Source organism: Pan paniscus, chromosome 6 (genome assembly GCF_029289425.2).
Source record: "Pan paniscus chromosome 6, NHGRI_mPanPan1-v2.0_pri, whole genome shotgun sequence".
NCBI classification, from domain to species: domain Eukaryota; kingdom Metazoa; phylum Chordata; class Mammalia; order Primates; family Hominidae; genus Pan; species Pan paniscus.
The window spans coordinates 25,002,764-25,030,546 of NC_073255.2; the positions used below are offsets into that span (position 1 = coordinate 25,002,764).

At 35.7% G+C, this 27,783-nt stretch overlaps 1 protein-coding gene and 1 long non-coding RNA gene across 2 annotated transcripts; one reads left to right on the forward strand and one right to left on the reverse strand.

Moving 5' to 3' along the window:
- Positions 1 to 136: 136 nt before the first annotated feature.
- On the reverse strand, positions 137 to 27,783 carry MACC1 (MET transcriptional regulator MACC1). Its single transcript, XM_034963775.3, has 5 exons — positions 27,373 to 27,783; positions 24,866 to 24,988; positions 21,315 to 23,356; positions 17,304 to 17,492; positions 137 to 4,264 (listed from the first exon to the last, which is right to left on the reverse strand). The coding sequence occupies exons 2-5, from the start codon at positions 24,978 to 24,980 to the stop codon at positions 4,052 to 4,054; spliced, it is 2,559 nt and encodes an 852-aa protein (XP_034819666.1). The 5' UTR covers positions 24,981 to 24,988; positions 27,373 to 27,783; the 3' UTR covers positions 137 to 4,051.
- On the forward strand, positions 5,022 to 16,642 carry LOC130541688 (uncharacterized). The gene is made up of 4 exons (XR_008955772.1): positions 5,022 to 5,128; positions 10,538 to 10,648; positions 13,543 to 13,697; positions 16,375 to 16,642. It is a non-coding gene; the product is annotated as an uncharacterized LOC130541688 (long non-coding RNA).

Consider the following 27,783-nt stretch of genomic DNA (forward strand, 5'->3'; position numbering starts at 1 on the left):
GACTTACTTCTCCTCCTTGCGATTATTATTGCAATTAAGAATTATTATTAATTCTTAAAGATTAAGATTATTATTAATTATTAATTATAATTATTAATTCTTAAAGATTATTAATTATAATATTAAATTATAATTATTAATTCTTAAAGATTAAGATTATTATTGCAAATAAGAAGAAAAACCATCTAATTTAATGTAAAAACCCTCCAGTGACATCACTGTTCATTATTCTCTTTTTTTATATTACCTCAAAAATTCCTTAGATATAAACAATTACAGAAAACATAACAGTAGCACAATATAAAAATTCAAGTCCTTCAACTTCCAGTTATAGCACTGTACAAATTTGAGTGTATGCATGTTCTCTTTTGCATGTTCACATTACACATTCAAGGCTGATTAGTAGCAGCAATGTTTCTCAGCCCAATGCCATCCATTGATTTAGCATTCTATTCCTTCCAGAAACCTAGTCATCCCCAAACTGAAAACTTTATATAGTATGTTCTACATTACAGGCCATGAAAATGTGCTGTATCCATTTATTAGTGTGAACAGTTAATGACACACTATTGAATGCTTCTACTTAATTGTTTCATATAAAGGCTTTAACACAAAGGAGGTAGAGGATCTGTGGCTTATACAGAAAAATTATTATGTTTCAAGCTGGGCACTTAATTCAAATCTTATCCTAAGTCACGCATCATTAGACAAAAAGCCTGAGGAACCGAAAGAACCATGTAAGCATTTTCTGCTTTCAAAATGCTTAAAGAAGTTTTAGATTAATGGGATTTGATGCTTTTAATGATGTCAAAGATGGTATATAAGTGCCTTATTATTTCATTGACTTACTGCCAAATATTAAAGGCAATTCATGATTACTAATTTAGTCTTTTCTGATTATGAAAATCCTTTATAGCAAGAAAAAATATAAAGTTCAGAAAAGTAGAAACTATTTATTTAAAAATTAGAATATATTTATACAAACAGAATGTTTGGACATGGGCTTAAAATTCCTCTGGAAGGCTGGGAGCAGTGGCTCATGCCTGTAATCCTAGCACTCTGGGAGGCCGAGGCAGGTGGATGACCTGAGGTCAGGAGTTCCAGACCAGTCTGGCCAAAATGGTAAAACCTTGTCTCCACTAAAAATACAAAAATTACCCGGACACGGTGGTGCATGCCTGTAATCCCAGCTACTTGGGAGGCGGAGGCAGAAGGATCTTTTGAACCCAGGAGGTGGAGGTTGCAGTGAGTCAAGACTGAAACACTGCACTCCAGTCTGGGCAACAGAGCCAGACTCTGGCTCAAAAAAAAAAAAAAAAAAAAAAAAAATTTCCCCTGGAAGGATTTGTTACAAGATTATAAAATATATTTGTGTGTATTAATATTAGAACCATTGTTTCATCCTTAAATTACAGAGATCTTGTTTTTCATTTTTTTAAACTCTTATTATTCTCAATAGCAATCATAATACATGATGCAATGTAAACCTTAAATTATTTATTTAATCTTACTACACTAATCAGCTAACAAGATCTCTGTCTTCTTAGATCTTGGAGCCTGGAAAAACCCAGTTATTAATCCCCACTATCCCTTCCCAAAATTCTCTGGTTAGCTGACATGTTAATAAGATTCCAAGAATGTTCTAAAGAAAGCAAAATCACCACAAAAAAGGACTGTGTTCTGAAAGTAAAAACTGTGTTTTTTTTTTTCCTTCTCTCATAATTTATTTTTATTTAAAATAAATTCTGTCCTTGAATGTGTATACATAATTATTTGGTCAGGCTGTGTTCCCTTATAATCAAATATAAATACTGAAAGCCCTACAGATTATTCCTTTTTTTTTTTTTTGAGACAGCCTGTCACCCAGGCTGGAGTGCAGTGGCATGAACTCGGCTCACTGCAAGCTCCGCCTCCCGGGTTCACGCCATTCTCCTGCCTCAGCCTCCTGAGTAGCTGGGACTACAGGCGCCCGCCACCACGCCCGGCTAATTTTTTGTATTTTTAGTGGAGACGGGGTTTCACCGTGTTAGCCAGGATGGTCTCGATCTCCTGACCTCGTGATCTGCCCGCCTTGGCCTCCCAAAGTGCTGGGATTTCAGGCATGAGCCATCGCGCCCGGCCAAGATTATTCTTAAACGCCAATTTGAATTACCATTGCCAGCATACCAAATATCCCAGGGTGGGTATATTAAAAGCCCTAAAAAGATTCTGCTTTTACTTTTTAGCCAAATGGACATCTTTTATTCAGGTTCCCAAAACAAAATCCTTATTTGGCTTACCCACATTTCTTTGAGGCTGTGTGTTTTCTTTCTAAATTCTAGCAGCCTTAATGGCCCTAATGTGGCTGCTTCTTGCTCCATCCTCATCTCAACCTTGAATCTTTTATCCTTTCACTCCTTCGCCCCTGCTATCTGCACCTATTCAGCTCCCACCCATCTAAGAGCTTCAGTGCTTTGTGGGATCACCGCTTACACCCCACCACACCAGGACAATGCCTACTCTTCCTTGAGGTTCATTATTTCTTTCCAAGAACAAATTTCCCTGACCCACCCCCACTTCCAGTTTCACATGATGGCATCTCTACGTTTATATCTCGTAGCATCACAGCCTCTCCATTGCAACTGTTAGTATGCATGCCATTTTCTACTTAACGGTGTCATTTTTTAAAATTTTCTATTACTTAGCACTACTAAAGTCAGAGTTCATGCTGGTTTTTTCCCATTAGCCCCAAGCATCTATATGCCTGCCAAAAAATAGACACATATACTCTACCTATTGACTGAATGACAATAAATGAATGTCTGTCCAAATACACACATAAACACTGGCAGGCAACCAGAGGATTGAACAGAGAAGTAAGCACAATACATCTCTTTGTGAACTTTGCCAGCCATTAGCATTTATACTGACCCAGGGTCCTGTACAATTTTTGTCCTATATAATCAATTAGGCTGTGCTTTATAAAACACTGTGGTACACACACACACACACACACACACACACGTGTTTGCATGAGCATGCCAACATAAAGATATCAGTGTTTTTGGTGGTTAAGACCTCTCTACTCAACAGGGTAATCAAGTTAATCAAGTTTCTGGTGGTGGTGGTTTTTAATAACTCGTATTATTAAAAATCTCCAAGAGCTAAAGAACTATTTTACATTATAATCCTGCAGAAAAAGTCCCAAATTAGGCAGGATTAGAGAAGTCCCAAGATGCTGAAGGGAGCTGATGAAAACACTAGGTCCATGCATGCAGACAACAGATTTCTGATAAGTCATATTTTCCTTCTGTCAGTCTTTCAAGAGACGATGAAAAAGAGTAGCAAGTCTCACTTAAAATGAAACGGCGACTATTTCCCTGCAAGTCTTAACATGCATTTTGTTTTTACTATTCTGTTATGCATTATGATTTTTTAAAAAGAAATAGAAACAGGTTTTTCAAGCAGAAAACCTACTTTGTACTGGCTATGTAGCCTCAGACGTTCTCTCCACTTCTGAGTTTCTCCCCATGAAAAATGGGGGTGATGCTGGTGAACCCCACTGATGAACTGAAGAGGTCAGGTGTGGAAAGCGGGCAGCCGTGACTGGCCACAGGGTGTGTGCTTGCTTCCCCTCTTTCTAGCTGCCTCCTGGGAACACTGCCTTGTTCATGTTGATAGTCTCTAGTTTACCCAGATATCTGTGTGATGTAATTATTCAAACAGCTTTGACTTAATAAATTTAAAATAACACTGAAAGAGAGAGAGGGCACTTTTCTTTTTTCTTTCCTTTCTAAGAACAAAGCAGCCTAATACTTGTATTTGAAACATACACAAAAATACATATTTGAGGATAAAACCCATCTTGGTTATCAGTTAGGCTGTGCTTTCATCAGAAAAAAAATATTGGTTTTGAGCATGAAGAAAAGTAATATAATGCTTTTCTGAGATTCTTTCTTTCTTACACACACACAGACACACACACAGACACACACACACAGACACACACACAGACACACACACACACACCATTACCTCATTTTCCCTCCCATCAAAAACACACCCTTTGTTTCTATACTTCCTCAGAAGTGGAGAATGCAGTTACTCTCAAAACCTCCAAAGAATTTACTAGTATTAAAACTCCAGTTAATTCTCTCCAGTGTTTAGTCACAGGGTTTTTCATTCTGTCCAAAGCTGATTGAAGGTCTTGTAACACATCTCTGTAGTTATTTCCATAGTGAGCACTCCAGGTATACAGAAAATCATAGGCAGGTTTCCACATCATCTATAAAGAAAAAAAATAGATTGGAGTAATGTGGAAGTAGAAAGGAGAGGAAAATCGTTTTAACAAAAAAGATGTAAAAAGCCTCTTAAGATTTAAAATAAAACGGAATACCAATTACACATGGACTTATTTGATGTCATAGAAAATATGGTTTAATAACTATCAGCTTCCTGTCATATCCCTGTGTTTTTAAAACTAGAGATTTAAAAAATAATAACTACAAATAGGGCCTTTTTTCCCTTGATCCATCATCTATACATTACTGTTGCCTAAATGTGAATATAAAATTCCTTGCACAATTTTTTGATGGTAACAAATGTTATTGAGATAGGCTTTTTACTATTTGAGAGACTTCTAAAGTTAATTATTATTATTATACCTATCTGTGGTGAGTTTTATGACACCAAATAATATCTCAGGAGAGAAATAGTATATTTAACATTTTAAATGATTTTACTCGAGCAAGTCTATAAACAAGCAAAAATCTAGCTTCTTGATCAAGTCAAGATGAAAGCAAAAATATAGTTCTCTAATTTAAAATATTTATTTCATGATATATTTTACAATCAAAAGAAAAACCAATATTCAATGCTGCTGCTTTTTGCTTTTCCTAAGCACCTACCCATACCAATGATGTCATTGTTTCCATAGAAATAAATGTACGTCAAAGAGAAACTTCACATACAAGCATGCATGTAATGGTAACCAAGGCAACCAGGCTAGAGGGAGAATAGAGACAAAGGCAGACCAAATAAGACAAATTGTAGAATACACACACACACACGCGCACACACACACACGTCACACACACAGCACCTTAAAATGAATTTTCTCTAGGGAAACAACAAAATGAACTCTGCACTTGTAATTGGAATATTTGAAATATAAACTTTATTATTTGCTTATTTTGGGGGTTCACTGAACTAATTTGGTTGTGATTCTATCACTTGCAAAATGTAGGAACATAGACTCCGAGCTAAATATCATGCAGAACTGCCCTTTTAAAGCAGAACCTCTATCACAGTTCAGTAATATCACGTGAACTAAAGCCTTGGCATATAATTTTCACCATCCTCCAATATCCTCATATAGTCTAATTTTAAAGTTAAAAGAATTAAAGACCTAAATAGGGAGTTCCATTATGTATTTGATTCAATCCACATAAAAGGCTCTAAGGACAATTTAATGTTATTTGTCCAAACTGGCATTCCTGGGAAGCCATGAACAGCCATTTCATCATCTCTCTTGACAAAGCTTAATTTTGCAAGGTAGAGAATAAAAGACAATTATCAAAGTTATGCCATATCGGCATATGGTGCAGCAACAAAAATCATCTCAGATTTTTGTACATAAGTTTTACCCTCACCAACTGGATTAATAATTTTATCTTCTATGTCTGATAGAATGTGAATGAGGCATCTGCTCATCTATATTTCTGAAGATTTACATTGAAATCAAACTTCTCAAAGTACAATTGCCACTAGTTTCTCAACAATGGAATATCAGTTGAGACATAGTAATGGAACCTTTTTTGTCAGACTCAATCTTGGTTGTCACTGCTCAGTTGCAAAGAATCACTAAACAAATAGATTATTCTGTAGTGGGTATATTCTGTCTGTAAAATCTCTGAGACGTGGATACTACCTTCTATTCACTTAAAAGTCCCTGATGCTCAACGAACTGGTTCAAATCGTCACGTATTTTTTAAAATAATGGGGTTTATAGCTAAAGGCTTCTAAGACTGTTCTAAGTCTGCTAGTGATTGTGTCTGATAAATGATGTATTTGAAGATATTTTATGATAAACAGCAACTTAAAACATTTCTGTAAAAAGGGGATGGCATAGCAGATTAGTGTAAAGCATCGCAGGAAACAGACGTCTCAAGAATTATAAATGGGTAATTTTGGGGTTGTCCACTACACTACAGATTCAAATACTTTTATAGTCAAAAGCAGCCAATATGGCCCCACCTACTTTCATGGGAAGAAAAGCTCTGTATCTATGGCCTATCTTGCTGCAGGACTGTGAATTGCTATGTAGAGAGGAGCCCTTAGGCACACTCAATCAAGAAGCAGCTTCTCCATGCTGTTGAGGGCAGGAAATACCACAGGTGATGCAAAAAATAGAAACTACAGATTGAGGAAAGGTCCGATGACACATCTACTCATGCACTTATGCAGAGCACCACATAACGTCCTCACATTTGGCAATTTGTTGTTGTTGTTGTTGCTTTGCTTTGTTTTGTTTTGGAGATGGAGTCTCGCTCTGTCGCCCAGGCTGGAGTGCAGTGGTGTGATTTCAGCTCACTGCAACCTCCCACTCCCTGGTTCAAGCAATTCTCCTGCCTCAGCCTCGCGAGTAGCTGGAATTACAGGCACGCGCCACCATGCCCAGCTAATTTTTTTGTATTTTTAGTAGAGACAGGGTTTCACCACCTTGGCCAGGATGGTCTTGATCTCCTGACCTCATGATCCGCCCGCCTCGGACTCGCCAAGTGCTGGGATTACAGGCATGAGCCACCACGCCCAGCCCTACATTTGGCAATTTGTACTAACAACAGAGTAGTGTCGATAGCTCTTGCAAATCAGAGAAATTTGGGTATAATACTGAGTCCTAGGCCCTAATTAAGATTTTTGAAGGTGTAAAGACTTCCCAAGAGTCCCCTGAATTTGTCTGAAATGCAAGGGGGAATATTGCCCTAAACCGATTTGAGATTCCCTGGAGTGTAAACTGTAATCTGGCTAGAAATGGGTAAAAGAGCACTGGGCTGAAAACAATAGGGCGTTGGTAAACTTTATGATTTACACTAAAATATGAGCATACTCTGTATTCCATTGTTCTTCCTCATTGCAGCAAATTAAACATGAATATTCCTTTGGTGCAAAAATTCATCTTCTGTATACAAAATCATTGGTAGCTCTCAACAAAGATGATACAGAAACACTTTTATAGCATAAATACAATGAAAATATTCAACATTATCATTGTTCATTAACTATTTCGCTTATCAAATCAAGGTTTATTGAGTATCTTCCACTACAATAAATTTTGTTACAGTAAGAAATAAAATGATGAATATTGCATGACTCTTGCTTTTAGAAGCTTATAGCGTAGGAAGGAAGGAGATAGACACTTGCACAAACACTGGCACAAGGGATTAAATAGGATGTGATAATAACAGAAAAACTCAAAAATTACTTGCATATTTTAAATCAGTGTGAGAAAAAATGATTGTTGTATTCACTGATGCTATGATGGAAAGATAGGTTTGGGTGTCAGAGTCCTGTGTCTATATCTGAGTTCTGTTGCCTATTGGATAGGTTAATTTGATAAACTAATCAAGCTATTTCAGCTTGGAATTTTTTTAATCTATAAAATATGGATAATCATTCCCAAATTTTGTGTTCAAAATACCTCATGAAGTATCTGGCATATAGTTTGCATTTATACTTCTTAATAGGATAGAGAAGAAGATACTTATTTTTTTGGCAAGGGCAAGCTAAAGAGCCTATTTTCAGCCCTACTGAATATCAAGCAAAAGGGAGGGTATCTGATAAAAAATTACAGTTGGAATGAGGAGATGACCTTGAGAGGACAGACAAGGGTTTAGCATCACTTGTGCTACAGGGATGGCAAAACACATGAGAGTAGAAGAAAACGCCAAGGAAGAGAAAAAAGGGATACAAAATTTAATTCTCAACTAAGTCAATTATTAGTGGCTACAAGAGAGAAATAGAAGCAATAAAAGGATGGGGAGAAGCTGGAGTCAAAGGGAAAGAAAGTGAATCACATGCTTCATCTTGCAAAAGCCAAGAAGTATAATAACATCCCAAAAAGGACATGCATTGGCTTGCTGGAGCCAGCTCACACAAGCTCCCTGGATATCCTCCCAACTCCATGTTCCACAACTCCAGTGACACCACAATGGTAGGTTAAAATGATGTACGATCGGAATATTTACACTAAGAACATTAACAAAAGCTATAAGTTTAGATTTTTTCCCTCTGCAGGGTTGGTTGTTAAACATATGCCAGTGTAACACTGAGGACTTCCCTTTTCTGTTACCTCCACTGCTACCTGTAACATCAACAATGTGGGAATATAAAGAAAAACTTGGCAAATCCAGGATTTTGGAAATTAGCAGGACTTTGGTAACTTGGAGAAGGCAGTTTCAAGAGAATAGTCGGGGGCATACGACAGGTACAAACAGGTATCAAAGAAATGGAAGACACCAAACAAATGGGTCACATCTGAAATTTGAGTGTCAAAGGAAGAGAGACAGAACCAGAACAAGCAGCAGTAGAAAATGGAGGTATTTTTAAAAGAAAAACAAATTTAAAAAGTAATATCCTACCAGAACAAGCAGCAGTAGAAAATAGAGGTATTTTAAAAAGAAAAAAAATTTTTAAAGTAATATTCTATGATGGCAAGGGGATTTGGATTTGAATCTTAGCTTTGCCATACGGAGAACTTAAGGTTAATGAGGCTTAAAGAGGTAGCATATATAAAGCACCCAAGAAGAAAGGTTAACTTCCTTTGGCAGAAACATAAATACAAAAGGATGTTAAAATCATTATGGAGTTAGGGCACAAAATTAGAGGGGCAAGTATCATGAGAAATCGAGAAGGAATGAGAACAAAAGCATTTGTCAAGAGTTATGTACTTAATACACTGATAATAAATATTAAATTGGGGGAACCATGTTTTCCCTTAATAAGTAAATCTCTAGGCTGGGGGTGGTGGCTCACGCAGGTAATCCCAGCACTTCTTTGGGAGGCTGAGGTGGGTGGATCATGAGGTCAGGAGTTCGAGACCAGCCTGGCCATTATGGTGAAGCCCTGTATCTATTAAAAATACAAAAATTAGTGAGGCGTGGTGGCACGCGCCTGTAGTCCCAGCTGCTCGGGAGGCAGGAGAATCGCTTGAACCCAGGTGGCAGAGGTTGCAGTGAGGCAAGATCATGCCACTGCACTCCAGCCTGGATCTCAAAAAAAAAAAAAAAAAAAAAAAAAGTAAATCTCTATTTGAGCTTTGCCTTAAAAAAACCTGATTAATCGTCCAGGTCTCTTCAATACAGTAAATAGGCTAATCAGTTGTTTAATTGTCCTTTGTGGAATAGATATATGAACATTTGGACACAAGTTCTAAAGGTACTTTTATTTTTTCTGCAATTTTTATCTCATTTCATTCTGGTTTTCTTAAACAGTAAATACATTTTATCCAAGGCAGAGACATAAGAGGTAATTTGTGTACATTAATTAACAATAAACTCTATGAAATTTGCCCTAAAATATCTACCCGGTAAGGTCACAAAAAATTCTAAATTTTGTAATAAATTACAAAGAAAACGAAGTCATCTTTTCTGGAAATGTTTGAAGGAATAAAATGCGTAGAATAAATAATTTTCTTTCCGGACTGACTAACATTTAATCCTCCGAAGGCTAGAAAGGACTTGCAGACAGCCAAGATCTCTTCCAGATTTATGTTGTCTTGTATCTATTCTGTGGTTTAAAAATAGTTCTTCCTCTCTTGCTCAATGTTATGATTAGAAAAGATATGCAGAAACTCTGCACTTGTGTTTTGAAAAATCTAAAGGAAAGCCCTCTCAGGAGGGCTTGTTTTTTAGTTGTTAAATTATTCTTAACCACAAAAATTATCTCAGCCTTCTCATTTCTATCACAAATATTTAATACATAGGCTGCATTCTTATGCCTCTATTCTTAGATTTTTAATGGTAACTTCATGATGTTGCAGTTTCATTCTTGAATAGGAAGCGTGAGGCTGATAAAAGCACATAGTTGTTCATTTTCATCTATGTGCTTTTCTTTTTATAAAAAAGGGCAGCAGCATGAGTAAGTATTTAACATACAAAGTTGAGCAGTTTTCCAAAGTTCAAGCTTTTGTGTGGAAGAAGTGTGTCTTAGGTTATCTTTTCAGTGTTACAGGACAAAATAAAAAGTCATGGAGCAATAAAAAGTAATAAGTGGGATGCCAAAAGAAATGAAATAGGAATAAAGGCAAAAAATATATAGTTTCCCAAATTTAGAGTGCTCATTCCCAGAAGCCAATAAGACTCATTAGAAAATGCACTAGAAAATGAAATGCCACATGAGTAGAAGAAATTCAGATTTGAGCATAGCACTGTATGTCTTTTTTTGGCTTATAAAATACGAATAGCATAAAGAATGCAATTGGTTTTAACTACTTTTGGATAATTACATTTTGTCACATTAAAGGATTAGTAATCCACTTACTTCTCCTATAAACTTACAGGAACAACATTTCATTTTCAGTACCATTAGCTGAAGAAGTATTAAGGCAAGGTTGCCTTCTTAATGATTATTTCATGTGTTCTATCCTCAGGACATCATTTACAATATTCAGGTAAGCTTTAACATTTAACATTTAACATTACCTATAATTAGTAAGTACATAAATATTGTTGAAGGTAAGATTGCTGTTGTCTTCAGAAGAGAAGAGAGGCTAACATATCTGGGGGCCCCTATGTCCTCACGAGGGAGATGCTGCTTGGTTAAAACTTGACACAAGATTCCATTGAAAAAGTCTATTTGAGGACAACCAGCTAAATTTGGGTGAGAATAACCACTTGGAACTTCAGGGGTTAAGCATGAGCCAGAGGAAGACAGAGGACCTATTCCTTGCTAGTGCATCTGCTTAAATAGTCTAACATTATAGGAAAACCTGCTGGTTAAGCCATCTTACCAACTCCTAGTTGGGAGGATTCCTCATTGCCTCCTCATCGTCACTGCCACCCATGCCCCTGCCAAAAACATATATTCATGGAGACAACTGACACCAATGTTTAAAGAAACTGGGCTTCTTCAATTTAATTTTTCAATGTAAACATTAAAACACATGAAAAAATACAGTGTCAAGAGCTCTGGATTTAGAGGCACACATCTTGGTTTAAATCTAGACTCTTGGTTTAGTAGCTCCAGGATCTTAGGTAAGCTATCAACTTTCTTTAGGCCCTTGCTTTCCCCTTCTGGCAAATGAGAAAAAAGGTGTACCCAATGCTATAAAAGAATTGCTAAGTATACAAAGGAATGAATGTAAATGTTTTTGGCACACACCAAGTGCTCAATTAATGCTAATTATAGTTGAGTTTAAAGTTAAGTAACAAAATCACAGTCAACTATCCAGGAAAAGAACCCAGGTAACCTTGCTATAAATCTAGGGCCATTTTACTAAAGTATTGCCACAACTTTATTTCATTATTAAGCAGTTCTAACAAATGCTGATTTTGGTCTTATACATAGCTGGATTTTGGTTTTCTGAAATTCCTTATTGTTTATGTTCCCTAGTACTAAAGCTTGAAAAAGAAAACCTAAAGTCAAAATTAAATAGTGTCTTTAAATCCATTTTAAATTTTCTTAATAATGTTTAACTTAATATGCATGTTATTTCTATTTGATTTTCAATGTATAATATAGAATTAAGTCAAAGATCATAGGAATACAATGTGTTACCCCAGAAATTTCACTGTGCTATCTTTGTTTTCTTTCCTGCCTCATTCCTCCCAAAATGGAGTATCTTTTTCAAATTAAAGTTTGTAACAAGTATAGAATTGTACAAAGTAGACATGGTAATCTAAATTGTACAAAGTAGACAGTGGTAATCTAAATAACATCACTGTGCCAAATCTCTAGTTCAAACAATGGAGATGTGAGATATCATTCTATACATTTTAAAACTGGTATGTGAATTTCCATATAATACTTTTCCCTTCTCTAAGAAATTATAAATATATTTCTCATTTCAAAAGAACAGCAAACAAAAGAATTAAGTACCAAGGCTAGAACTGAACCAGGCCCTGATACAGACCTTGATAATTCAACATCCCTGTAAGCAGAATCCAGAAGTTGCCATGTAAGCCAGAAAACCATATAGCCCAAGGACATTTCTTTTAACTTTTGCGAGAGATAATTTCCAAGGAAAATTAAATGTTGTTAAGCCCATAAGAAATAAGCTGATCAGCCAAGACTTTATCTCATTTTTTTCCATGCATTGCTATTCTGCCAGTTTCTCAGATGAGAAACCTTGAAATAACTGCTAACTTTTTCCTTACATTGCTCCTATAGGCACTCTCAGTCACATTACTAAAAAAAACAGTGTATTTTATTCTATTTTCCAAAAATTACTCAAAGTTATATCGTTGTCAAATTCACCTTTTCCTCTTCCTCTTCATTAAAATAATAAATAATATGTATTTAGTGATTACAATATGCAAAACATTGTCCCAAATATTACACATTTATTATCTCATTTGATCTTCTAAACATCCAGTAAGATAGTATTATTCTCCTTACTTCACAGACACACAAAATAGATTCCCAGAAAAGTAAAGTAATTTGCCCAAGGCTTGAGGGCTGATAGATGGTAGAGGTGGAACAGAAGTCCAGCCAAGAATCTTAACCTCTATGCTCTGGTAGTCGCTGAAGACTCCCCTCCATTGATACCAACATATGTACCTGACCACATCACCCAGTAATTATTAAGGTGAACTCTCCCCTCCAGGCCACATCTTCTCAGTGGTCCCTAGAGCTCACTGATATTTAGAAGCACTGAAGTCTACTTCTATTCCTCTCCAATTACTCAAAGGCCACCCATCCTTCAAAGCTAGCATGTCTCCTAATTACTCCTCACCACTCTGATATTTTTTAAGTAAGTTAAATTTGAAAGGGCTTATCATTAGTATAATACAGTGGTTAGGACTTCATATAAGACAACGTGAATTCAGATCTAAGTACTTGCACTTAATAGCCATGTAACTGGATAAATTACACAAATACATTCACCTTCAGTTTGTATATATGTAAAGAGCAGATGGCTATAATGTTTTCCTTACAAAGTATATTGAAATAATAGAGATACTGTAAAGAAAATGCTCATAATGACTAGCTGACAATGAACATTTGGTAAGTTACAACTATTACCATTGTCATCTAGTCCTATACTTTTAAGAAATATTATAACAATTCAAATATTAACAGTTTATCCCAATTCCCAGGCCAAAGTAAAACCTGGTTTTTAAGGAAAAAATAATCATATTGTGTGTTTTTTACGGCTCCTAAACCAATGTCCAGAACTGATAGACCCAGAATAAGCGTTAAGTATATGGATGAATTAAATACTGAAGGCTAGGACACAGATATAAGATACTAAATAAGTGGAAAGAATTCCATGTGGAATTCATTCACTTATAGAAAATGACTAAAACTTCTTGAAAATCAACAACTTTCTTATCTTTAATCTAGACTTGGAACAAAGTACTTTGAACTCTCCAGCGGCCAGTCAGAAAATGAGGAACAGGTTGTGAATAGAAGATACAAAGGAGTATTAGATCTGCATTGATTAAATGGTGACTACAAATAGACTTAAAATACATCTTCCCAATTATGAATCTCTACAGGTGAGTAATTTCCGAGACGAAAAAAAATTACCATTAGGAACATTGACTTCGCTGGCTTCCATTGGGAGAGTGGCCCATTCTGGCAGGTCAGATAAGAAACTATTATCAACAGGACTATTGGTGCCTGTGGCTGAGGTAGAACCCAGTGGGCAAAGGTAATTGAAGAAAGGAAGTGAGGCCAGAGTGGTGGCTCACACCTGTAATGCCAGCACTTTGGGAGGCCGAGGTGAGTGGATCACCTGAGGTCAGGAGTTCGAGACCAGCCTGGCCAACATGGTGAAACACCCATCTCTACTAAAAATACAAAAATCAGGCAGGTATGGTGGCATGCGCCTGTAATCCCAGCTACTTGGGAGGCTGAGGCAGGAGAATCTCTTGAACCTGGGAGGTGGAGGTTACAGAGAGCTGAGATTGTGCCATTGCACTCCAGCCTGGGTGACAGAGCCAGACACTGTCTCAAAGGAGAAAAAAAAAAAAAAAAAGAAAGGAAGTGAAACTTTAGTGTCCTTGGTGAATATGTGTCCTTATTAAACAAGATAAAAATGGCATAATCTATATTGTTAAGCAAGGGGGCCAATGAGGGAGCCATAGAAAAAGTACTGTGTCATTTGTGGTAACCGTCCCTAGAAGGCTAAGTGAAGAGCACCCAATTTAGGCCAGTGAATTTCTTATCTCTGAATCCCCAGCATGTCCCCTTGTAAAATTCAACATTTAAAAAGTGAGCTATTTTTCTAATATTCTATTGATTCCTTTTTTAAAAAATTAAAACTCTAAATATATTCAGAAAACTCCAATAAATTTTCAGTAACTTTCACGGAAGAACCTTGGCAATAGTGACATCTTTGTATAGCGTAAGTGCATTTTTTCTGAAAGAAATACTCTGAAAACCATACTTTGCTTATTATCAGATTCCAAGCTTTACAGCTTTGCTTTTATGTAGTAATTACCATGTCATTAGAAAAGTCGAGTAACATTTCTTAAAATTTAACTTGAGGAGATGGTTAATTTCAAAAGTGACATTCTCAAAAGTTTCCAAAGAGAGGCTTTTTCTTCACCGTACAAAAAATTAAGAAATGCTTAAGGTGTTCAGAAAATCTCACAAATTTATTATTAATATACTTCATTTTTTAACCAGCTTGAGGCTTGGTAAAGATTTAATTTTGAGGCAATTTTTGATAGTATCATGGCTACTTGACATGGCCTGAAAAGAGGACAAATAAAAAATGAAACAAGTTGCTTAACCCTGGCCGCACCTTCTGACTCTGCAACATAGTCACCATATTAAACAGTGATGGACAGAGTGTAATGGTTAAAGTCATGGACTCTGAAGTCAAATGTCTGTGCTCTAAACATGGTTCCAGGACTTTCTAGCTGTGTGTGTTTAAGCAAGTTACTTATCCTCTCTATATCTTAGATATTAGTGTCTGCCCCATGAGTTTTTATTGAAAGGATTACATTAATTAATTTTTGTAATATTTCCAGAACAGTGCCTGTCACGGAGTCAGTGCCAGATAACTCTCCCTAAGATACAATAAAAATAGAACAAAGGGAAGAGAAAGAAGTTAAAGGAGAGAAAGTAAGCGGAACAGCCCAACTGCAGGCATTGGCACACATAGAAGGCAGTTTTTGGAGTGTGTGCCCTCTGAGGAAATGACATACAGGAAAAAAAGCGGCCCAGCAACCGCTAGACCTAATTATCTCCCTGCCCCAGTGCACTTCCCTCCCTCTGCACCCCCTACCCAGAACTAATACCAGTGTGCTTTGAAATCAACTACTTGAATTGTAAATTGATCATATTTAGGAATCTCCTCCCAAAGAGAAAAATTATACAGCTATTTTTTAGGAGGTTGGAAATTAGCATATATTTACCCATTAGTTAAGTGACCTCGTAGGTAAGATTTCTGTATATTATTTGGAATGACCTCAGGCCAATATACTGTGGATTTTTCTAAGTATTTAATAACATGAATCTGAGTGATGACTATTACTATTAATCACAATAAGTTGAACTATCATAGAAAGACACCTAGGGGCTTTCCTTTCTGCTTCTGAGTGTTTATCAGCCTCAGGCAAAGACTTAGTCATTTATGATTTGGGCTGTGCAAAAGTAAATAATGGAAAAGTGGGTGGTTTGCTGGCCTCCATCAAGATTTAGGGGAAGACAAACTATAAACAACCACAATTAGAGAGAAGCCAGATGCTTAAGGAGGCTGACAGAATAAATAACTCTGATAAATAACTCTCAACAAAACTCTTTCAAAACAGAACCTTATTAAGAAAAAAAGGTCCTGCTTTCAATTAGACAACTTTCTCATCAGTTAACTGAAATGTCCGAATCAGAAGAGCGTATCCCTCATAATATTTGTTTTTCCTTCTTAAAGGCTTCCTATCTTTCATCTCATTCTGTAAACACTTGAGTCCATTTTGTGTACTGCACCAAATGCTATATTATGCTTATTTATAGGCTGTAATGCCCTTCTAAGTTTATGGAGATAAATGTAGTCTCTGAGGGGAAAGACATCCTCAGTCCCTGGTTGCTCCTGGCTAAAGAGTCTTATTTTGGAGAAGTCCTAGCTGGAGAGCCAGGCTGCAGGAACTCAGAAACCAGCCTGCTGACACTTCCACTGCAGCTGCTGGAATTCAGCTGACTTGATTTGACTCTACTTTTCATGCAAAGGTGGCTTTGCCCTGTTCACCCAACTGGAATGGTTGCATCGAAGTAAGAAAATTTTCTCCAAAAATTAATACCCAGATCTACGCCAAAAACAAAGTGAAGAATACAGCTTCTGCCATCACCAAGTCATCTCTAATAGAGAGAAGATTTCCTTAAACATAAATATCTTCAAAATGCTTGTTCATTTGAGAGAAAGATTCAGAATATTTTACATGTGCCCTTCACTGGAATATTTTTATTTATTTAATTCAATAAAAATTGACTCCCAGTTCTTTATGGTAATCTGGAGAAAAATATGTGTTTAACTTGTGCCTAACAGCATACATTTGTTTTGATAAAAACAATATTTTCATGGTAAATATTTACTTTGTACTAAGTGCTAACATTCTGCAACTGATGCCTGTAGTTACTGTAGGCAACATTGTGAAGGAGATAATGAAGCTCTTAGTTATCAATCTCTCATCACCAGTGGCTCTACATCCACTTTCTTAATACTTCTTGTCCCTGAGCATTAGTTATCGCAAGTGACTAAGTTTATGCCTGAGGCCGATAAGTACATATCATTATGTCTTCCTCTATTGTCCTGACTTGATCCTGTCTCCCACCTTCAAAATTTACCTGTTTTATGACTCAAGTTCTTATAGCCATCCCCACTTACTGGCCCAATTTGATCAATTAATTCATTGATCAAAGGCCATGAGAATATGAAATCCAAAAGAAGAAACATCAATATTTTAAAGGCTCTCAATGCCTTTTAAGAGTGTGTGTGTTTATTTCAGATAGTACTGATGAGTTACTAGTGCAGTGATTCAGTTAGTGGATCATCTTGGACATTCCCCCAGTGAATCCGTGAATGTGGTATGGGTTTGATTACATTAGTGTTACTTGGTCTGCAACTTTTCACTATTGAATTACACAAACAGAAGTCTTACCTCAACAGCAACATCTCCAGTGTTTCCTCGATGAGGAATTTCATATGCCTCCATTTGTTGCTTTGTGAGTCGTACTAACTTTTCAGCTAGTTCCCTCCAGCCTTTTCCAAGCTTGACAGCTGAAGTCAGAACAGCAGCTTCTTGGATGAGACGTGCGACTAACGCTTGGCAATCCATTTTCAGAAGAGCCTGCAGCAACAATTACATGTCACAATTAAAAGCAACTAACTTGGGCTTTTCTCTCTATAAATTGGAATTTTTATTACATATTCTACAAATGGGAGTCCTTTTTTTTCACTACACGTATAATCGAGTTTTCTGAAGCTCAAGAAGTTGATTCACATTTAAGCAAATTCTATAAGCAAACTACAGTAGACATAACTAAGCCAGAGTTAGGGGAGATTTAGAACTAATTCAGTGGCTAATTATAGGACCTTGGATAAACCACTTAACTAATATGTGTCTTTGTATCTTTAATTGTGAAAAAAGGAAGTTAAATTACACACTTCCAATGGTACTCTGAAGTTCCGGCAGTCTCTAATTTATCACTCTAGGATTAGTTATTTACTCACAAGAAATAAAGCCTCGTTCTAGGAGAGGATTGGCTACAAGAATTTCTTTAAAGTGTATGTGAACTGGTGATGGTAAATATTATTCTATTTTCACCAAAATATGACTTAAAACATCCCAGAATCATGCCTGCTCTGTTTAAAAAAAAGAGACACTCCTTCAACTTTGAACAAAGCTATTGATGTTTATAAGTTTAAAATATATATATAAATTTATTAAAAATACTCTCCCTCATCACCAATATAATGGTATTAAACATAAAGTACAAGGTATTAAAGACAAAACACCTAGTCTTCTACAATGCAAAATAGAAAACCATCAGGCTCTTACCTAACCATGCATGTTTCAAACAAGTCTACAAGTTTGTGTTTTGCCTTGAGTACCATTTTTAAAATATGGGATTACATCTATCTATACTTCTTTGTTCAAATGAGCAAATAGAGTAGTTCCCCTTTAGGAGGGGAATCCAAGGAGATCCAAGAATCCAAAGGAGTCACATTTCAAGGCTGTCCAGTGGATGCCTGAAACTGCAGATAGTACCAAATTTTATACACACTGTGTTTTTTCCTATACATACACACCTATGGAAAAGTTTAATTTATAAATTAGGCACAGTAAGAGATTAACAACAATAATTAGTAATAAAATATAACGATCATAACAATATATTCTAATAAATGTTATGTGAATGTGGCCTCTCTCTGTCAAAATACCTTACTGTACTCTACTCACCTATTTGTCAATCATGGTTGATGGTAGGTAACCCAAACCACAGAAAGTGAAACTGTGGATAAGGGGAACTACTGTAAACATGTTTGGTAGCCCCTCATTATTTAATGGCACTTTGGAGCTTTATTTACCAATGTGAAACAATAAGTTAAAATGAATAAGCAAGTAAAGCAACTATGAAAGTTGATAGCATGTTCATTCCCCTGAAAGTATGCAATTAGAAGGACTACCCACGGTTTTGATACATAAATGGATCCATACATTTATACTGAAGAGTTATAACCTCAGTGAGAAACAATACTGAGCTAGCGGGCCCCTGAGGGTGCTTTTAGTCAACTGTGGAGTGGGGTTACTACTTTATATTCCAGTTTCTTGTTTTAGGGAAAAGATCTGTACTTGGAGTCATAGAACCTGAGTTTAAAATCCAGCTCCACATAGTATAAGACTTTACATGCATCACACAGTATCTCTATTTAATGATTTTTAAAATCAATGTAGTGTTAATTCCACTTTGTCTGAACTTCCATAATCATTGTGAAAATCAAATTGGATGCTGAAGTGCTTTAGAGAGTGTCAAGTGTATAAGGACAGCCAGTCTCAATGTCAAGAGATGACTGAAGGGTTTGGATCCCACAATCTTTTTCAGCATATCGGGTCGCTCCCTGCCACCCCAAATCAATATACAATCCTAGAAAAATTTATATTTACTATGCAAATAAAGTTTCAAGAGACAACTCTATACCCCATGCTCCATCACCTGCCAGTCAGAGAACCAGGCCTGAGCCTCTTCATACAGAAATCCTGAAACCTCCACTAAAGCTTGGAAACTCCTCGCTTGAATGGACTCTCTACTAGATTTTCTAATTAGCCACTTGAGGCGCTCTGATAATTATCATACCCCAAAAAATACAGGTATGATCAGGCTTGAACTTTCAGACCATCATTAATGACCTTTGGCCATTACAACATTTTTAGGCCACTAAAAAAACAAAAGAAATTAATTTTCCAATTCAAACCTTTGCAGGTGAATGTTAAATATGAGCTACGAGAGTTAATGAGCTATTACAAAATGCACACGCAGCTTCCACCAGGTAGAGCAGCTTCTAACATTCAGTCTCCAATAGTTCTGAATGTCCCAGGGTAGGTAAGAATGCAGCACACCATAAAAAATCTATCAACTTAGCAACTGCATATTGGAGCTTTTGAATTTCAACTTCTCTAAGTATCACTGTAGAATCATCAAAAATATTGAAAGAGAGATAGTTATATATATTTATTTATTATATGAATCATTGTTAATGCCACAGATTAAATTTGTTCTCCAAATATTTTCTACTTCTTTTGCATCTTGATTAAAACTTTGCTCCTTTGCATGAACCTGCCTATATAATTTTATTTACCTTCTACAGAGCACCAGCCTTTCACAATTATAATATTTAATACAAATACCTACACATACACAGTACTTATACAAACATTTTTATACACACACACATTACTTTGTTTCGTGAAGGCATAGTGGCTTTACGCATGATTTTGAAACCAAAAAATATTCAAATCCCATCTATAGGAATAGGCAACTGTAGGACTTGGGCAAATTGTCTAACTTTCTAAGACTTGGTTTCTTCGACCTATAAGATGAAGATACTAGCTATACTTACCCCATAGATTTGTTAATGGCTAAATAAGCACTAGAGAAGCATTAACAATCATTTTTATTTTTACACTCATGTTTTAACCATTTTTAGAAATATGATCTTGATTTTTTTTATTTTTATAAAATATTGAATTTCTACTTTAAAGGTAAAAAGTACTTTGTAATTCTCCACTGAGCCTTCCACTGGGTTGAATACTACACTAAAGAATTTGGCCCTGAGAGTCCTATTAAAACATGAGGATTAAGATGAGAATTACTAATATCATTGTTTAGGCTGTAATGCATTGTATACATAAGAATATTAAATTGCTAAAGGATACTGGTAATACATTAAAAAAAAGAAACAGCCAGGTGTGGTGGCTCATGGCTGTAATTTCAGCACTTTGGGAGGCCAAGGTGGGAAGACTGCTTGAGGCCAGGAGTTCAAGAGCATCTTGGGAAACATAGTGAGACACTCATCCCTTAAAAAAAAAAAAAAAAAAAAAACCCAGACATGGCGGCACATGCCTGCAGTCTGAGTTACTTGGGCAGCTGAGCCCTGGAGGTTGAAACTGCAGTGAGCTGTGATCATGCCACTGCACTCCAGCCTGGGCAACAGACCCAGACTTTGTCTCAAAAAAAAAAAAAAAAAAAAAAAAAAAAGAAAGAAAGAAAAAAATCCCACACACACTGAAAAGTAGATCTCTAACAATGGCCAAGTTAGTTCTCTTTAGTTTGCTTTCATGTTATGGAGCCTCTCTGGTATCTTAAGAGTTGTCTAAATATTTGAGACAGGAAGAGAAGTTGTATCTGAACTGTTAAGCCCAGCACAAACAGAACTTCTTATTTTCTTTTAAAAGATGATCCTGGTTTTGGGGGAAATCACAGTTGAATGTCAAGTTTAAGAAACCAGTTTTATGATCATGTAGGAAAAACTATATTTGCTATAAAGTGTCTTTAATGTATTTAAGACTGTTGAATTTTTAAACATTTCTCCTCTCACGTTTGGTTATAAATATTGTCAAGTTAATACAATTCTCGATGGCAATTCATTACCATGATCAAGCAATACTCACCACAATAAGTTCATACAGAAACTTCCTTGTATTTCTCTCTGTGTGGCAATCTTCCTTTAACTTCTTTATAACATAAGAAACTTTTTCTGATTCTTTGTCTGCTTGAATTTGATCAAAATCTTCCAGGGACAGATGTGAGTAACCCAGGACATCAGCTAAAACTTTCCAATCATAAACTTTTTCTGACACCAAGGTTAATACAACTGAGTAGATATAAGTCAATTTTTTTAAAGGCAGGACAATTTGTTCAAGAAGATTTCTGGTTGTAAAGACACTATCTGACATAAACATTACTTGCTCCTTTGAAATCACCTTGACATTTTTGCAGTGTACAAGTCCAATCTTACCTCTGAGGACTCCTACATACCATTCTTTCACTTTGGACTGACCAATAGCTTTTACCTTACCTTCCCCGAGGAGAGCTATTGTGTCCCCTTTGAAATATTCAAGGAAGTAATCAATCTTGCTTTGTCTTAGCACTGCCTTCAGGGTTACCCCATAGTTGGTAAAGTTCAATGTTTTATCTTGAAATGTAGGATATTTAACAAGAATTTTTGGTGATAAAGGAGCAGACTTGATTTCCTCCTTCTTCTGCAAATAGCCTGGCAGATTCGAGAGTCTTTTTAGGTTTGGGGTTGGATCAGGAGTAGTGATAGAGAACTGTGCAACTGGTTCACCATTGGGAGGCTCCACTTGAACACAAAAATCAAACAAGTGCATCTCTCGGTGCTCAACTAAAGAAAATAAAAATTGTTGATGAACTACTTCACCTGCTTCCAACTGCTTTTGTTTAATTTCTTTCCTTTCTCCTTCTGTCTTTACTTCAAAATCAGGATCACAGGAAAAAATAGAAATACTTAAATCTTGTGGCTTGTCAAGTAAAAATGACTGCTTCCCCCAGAGCTGAAACACAACTGGAGATACGTTTTTTCCACCCTTCTTAATATCAGAAATTGTAAGCTGTCCTGGCATATAATTGTGTCCACAAACTGTTAAAACAACAGTAAAACTGGGATGGATATATTTGGGTCCATAAATTCCAATTGAGGTGGTTTTGTGGATATAATCCCAAATGGTGGCAGCTGGTGACTGAAGAGCTTTAGCTTGTGCAGCAACCACTAGATACATTACCTGACTCAAGTCGATTAGCTTGACTTGGATGGTGTCTTTATAAATGTAGCAGTTGCTTAAAACTTTAAAAGGGCCTTCTTTACCCAAGCTGTGTAAACACACCATTTCTGTCATGACTTGGCTGAAAGGATCCTTTCTTACTTCAGCCCCAATTTTCATCTCCAGCAAAAGGGCTTCCATTGTATTGAGGTTGCCTAACATGATTTCCAACAACGGGCTCACAGTGCACGAAAGATCATGGTTAAGCACGTGTGGCGGATCAAGGAAAGCCCTTAGAGACACCTCTTGGAATTCTCCCACAGCCACATGACCTTGGGGCACATGAACAGTGATGTCTGATTCAGGTAATTGTACTGACCCTCCTTGATGGTTTACTTTGCAAGCTATGGTGACCTCCGCAAGTTGTGTCTGGGCCCATCCAGGGCTCTGACTAATTGTATTCAAATCAAGGCAGGAGCGGGCCAGCTGGCGTTGACTTAACCAAGCCATTTTATAAGCCTCCCGATCATTTTTAAGCCACTCTAAGTCGTGTAGTAGGATCTGGTCAGAGTTATGTATACTCTGATGGGCATGTGCTGTGTCGTCTAAAATGTCCAGAAGTTCTGAAACACTTTTAGATCTTCCAGAATTTCTTGAGGAAGTCTGCCTAAGTAACTGATGCACATCAAGTTCATCACTGGAGGAATCAAAAGAATTTCCATTTTCTATTTCTCTAAAGAAAAGAAAAGGATCTTCCTTTAAGATGGAAATATTATTTCTCTTCCTGTTATTTCTTAGTTGAGTTATGTCATCCAAAAATGGGTTAGAAGCAGACAGTTGATGCCAGAATGGATTTGCAACTTTGGAAGCATTATTACCACGAAGGGTGAAAGCATCCGGCCAATTGTGAAGCAAGTCTGGGTCCTGGCATTCTTGTTATTTAAGGAAAGACAAAGCAAAACAAAGATAAGGTGGCATTGTGAGTTACAATCAAGATTAATTTTTCCCATAGCTTAAAAATTCAGGACTTACTTTTCATTTTTCTTTCTGATCTCTAGTCTACTAGCTAACACAAAGTCAATGTTAAATTTGCGCAAATTTATATGTAATGAGAGAAGAATATTTTTTTCTACCAGGTTATTTTTTGAACATACGTAATGTTATTTTAAGACATCATGATTTATAAACTAAACAAATAAATATTTAATATGACATAATAATATATTTAACACATTTTCTTAAAAATGACTCAGACTAGCATGTGCTTATGCTTTATTATTTTATGTATCATGTTTACAAAAGCAAATTTCTGGTCAAATAGAATAAATCAGTTATTCAATTATCCATATTTTTCTAAGCATTGAATTGTTGGTTTCATTATATTCAGAATATTAATTTAATATTTTCCTTTTCAGATAATATTGAATATGTAGAAAATATCAAATACATCTGTTAATATTTAAAATAATGTTTAAAACAATATGCTAAATTAGAAAGTCATTAATTTATTAGATAATTCTATAATTTTGTATTGAAAAATGTTAATAACATTAACATTTTTCAGGAAAAGGAATTCATAAAATGAACATTGAAAATTGAGACCACCATTGGTTTTATTGATCAAATAAATTCATTGCACTCAAGCCTGCAATGGCAAATAATAATTTTACCACTAGAAATTGAAGCATTATTACTTTGGAAAGTAAGTGTCTTAAGAATTTGTAACATTAAAATATTTACATTTCTATTATAAGAATTTCTAGATATCTCACAACATTGAAGCCATTTTTTGTTTGTGTAGAGCAACTCATACTTGGTCATTTCTTAGTAAATAATTATAAAGACCGTAGACTTTGTGAAGCTAGTGCTGCTTTTAGAGACAGACAGAAGAGCCAACCAAATTTTCAGAAGTTCTACTGAAAAAATAATTCAAGCAAACTGTCAGAATTTCTTTTGTTTAATATACATAGAAACATTATCTTAATTGAAATGTTTTTAAGTGTTATATGCTAAAAATTAGAAGATGGATTTTGAAAAATAAAGGTGGCATTTCTCTTACATTCACACTTTTCTGTAATACAATTACCCCTAACTCTCTTAAAACTTACTTTTCCTCTGAGGATCAGGTTAATTTTTTGATGCTCCATGAAGATTTCCTAGGTCAATCAATCTTCAGAGAGCCTTTTTACCCCCAAATTCATTATAGTTATTGCATATAACACTCATTTATTAACAACATTTTTCCTTTTTATAATATTTATCATAATCTGTTGGCTGTGCTATTTTATTTTGCACATCTTTTTAACTATTTCTATGATAAAAACAAGATTTTATAATTCTTTTCATCTTCCAGCATTTTCAGAGGTAGACCTTCAACCATTATTGGTGATGAATTTCATGTACTTACATGGACAAATCACAACAGTTATAAATTCCCATACCTGTAATATTGCAACTTTTTGAGAGTTTTCCAGCTTCCATGTCAATCAAATTTGCTTCAGACCTACTTTGTGCAATTCTTCCTGACCAAAAATGTTTTCTTTCAGTGATTAGCATTTTTCCACCTACAAAGTAAATAGGTAAGTATTTTTTGTAAGCATACATATACATGCTGGCAGAGAAAATAAACTCAAAGACATCATACGTATTTCTATAAAGAACTACATGTGAAAATCCTCTATATAAATCTTCTACTCCTGGTAGGATACTCGACTAGATATACTAAAATATGTGTTAGCACTCCACTAAAAAATGATCAAATTCCAGATTAATACCAATAACCAAATCTGGAAATACATTACTGATCCCACATAAAACCAATTAATGAGAATTCCAAGGACAACAACAACAACAACAAAAAAGTAAGTCGAAAACTAAGTAAATAAACATTTCCTGTTTGGCGATTGGAGGACTAAATATCACAAACTAAAAATTTTCCCCTAAATCCTTGTATACATTCGATGCAGTTCCATGAAAAATTGCACGTAAATGTGTATGTGTATTTGTTACTTCTTTTTTAATAGTTAAATTTTATTTATTTCTTAATGGATACAATTGTATGTATTTATTGCATAGAGCATATTGTTTTGAAGCATGTTGTTTAACAACACATACAGCAGCAATAACTTCTTAAGCTATTTTAATATTTACATAGAAAAGCAAAGAGCTAATACTCAATCCAGAAGAAGAGCATGACAAAAGTAACTGCACTACCTATCAGATATCAGCATTTATTATAAATAGGCTCTAAGTAAGACAACATGGAAGTGGAACATAAATATATGAAGGACACAGAATAGAGATCTCAGAATCAGACCCACCCTTATATGAAGGATTGATACATGGCACAGGTGGCCAAACAGAGTGGTGTGGCAATGGTGGATTATTCATTAAACAGTGATGTTGCCATTTGTTGTGCATGCTAAAAAAATATTACATTGATCACTATCTCATCCCGTGCACAGAAAATAAATGCCAAGGGATTAAAAAACCTAAAAGTGAAAACAAAACCTTAAAATTTGAAAGATAGTCTAGAGATCGTCTTTATGTTTTCTGGGAAGGAGAGAATTTCTTAAACAAGGCACACACACTTATGCAATATGCAAATCCTAAAAAATAAAACCACACATTAGAATAAGACATCCTATATAGCAAAGGACATCAGTAAAAACACAAGCCAAAACTAGGACAATTTATTTTCATTGCACATGACTGAAAAAGGAAAAATAATTGGATTCCAAAATATATCAAAGATTCCCGCAAATCAATAAACAAAATAAAACAACGCTATAGAAATTTTTGAAAAAATTCTCTAAATGAACATTTCTCAAAAAATGGAAACACAATGGTCCCTAGATATATGGAAATATGATCAATCTCATTGGTAATTAGGAAAATGCAAAATGAAACCCCAAGAAACACAATTTTTACCTATGAAATTTGCAAGTATTTTAGTCTAGTAACACCAATTATTGACAAATATGTGCAACAAAGGGAAAGCCTATATACTTGTCGTGGAAGTGTCAATATGTGCAACCACTTGGAAGTTAATCTGACATTGTCTAGGAAATAGGCTTACAGCCTAGTACCCAACAATTCCAATCCCAGTTATTTGTTTTAGTGAAAACTCTGCAGATGTGCATCAAAGAGATATACATGAATATTCATTATATTATCAAGAAAACTGAAATCCCTAGGATATTCCCCAGAATATCCTTTGCCATATAAGTGGATAAATAAATTGTGGCATATTAACACAATGAAGTATCATACAACTATTGAAACAGATGAATCACAACTAAAAGTATGAACACATACTGGTAGTCAGTATCTCATGTCTGGGACTCAGCCTTCTTTACATATATAATTTCTCTTCATCCCATGACAACATTGAAAAATAGGTATTATAAATATGACTTTCAGAGTCTCAGCAATAGAATGTAACTAAACCACAAGATTGATTAGCAAGTGAGCCACTGACCGGAAGTTACTTGTTCATGTTATAACTACTATATGCAGCCCATAACTTAGGATGCCACATACCCTATGTCAGACTCAAGATTCCCAATGTACCTTCTGAGACTGTCCCACCTTCTAGTTCACATTTCCAGTTATTTTTAAAATTATCATTATTTGTTTATTTATTTAGAGATGAAGTCTCGCTATATCGCCCAGGCTGGAGTACAGTGGTGTGATCTCAGCTCACTGTAAACTCTACTTCCTAGGTTCAAGTGATTCTCATGCCTGAGCCTCCAGAGTAGCTGGGATTACAGGCGCCCACCACCAGTCCTGTCTGATGTTTGTATTTTTAGTAGAGACAGGGTTTCACCATGTTGGCCAGGCTGGTCTCGAACTCCTGACCTCAGGTGATTTGCCCAAATCAAATCACCAAAGTGCTGGGATTACAGACATGAGCCACCACGCCCGGCCCAGTTACTTTAAACCTTACTTTTTGTTCTCCTTTGTGTATGTTGACCACATCTCGTTCACCTGTGACCCCTCCTTCTTTTTTGTTATACTCTTCCTTCTAGTTCTTGATTTTTTTCTTTTCAAGTAGTTTATTTTATTTTTTAAAGAAAGCAGAAGCCTTTTCTGATCTATAAAAATCAAAGAAAAAATTAAAACAAGATGGAAAACAGGGAAAAGGAATAAAAGAAAAAGAAAAGGAAAAGGAGGGAAGCATGTGTTTCCAGGTATGATAATTAAATAAATCCAAAAATTGTCTCATAAGGTGGCATGCTTAAAAAAATCCAATGTTGCAATAACCATTTCTTTCCCTGATTGGGGAAACTACATCGAAAAAATGGGTAAACTGTTGAATTACGCAATATTCAAATTGCACGGAAACCTCAAATTTCCT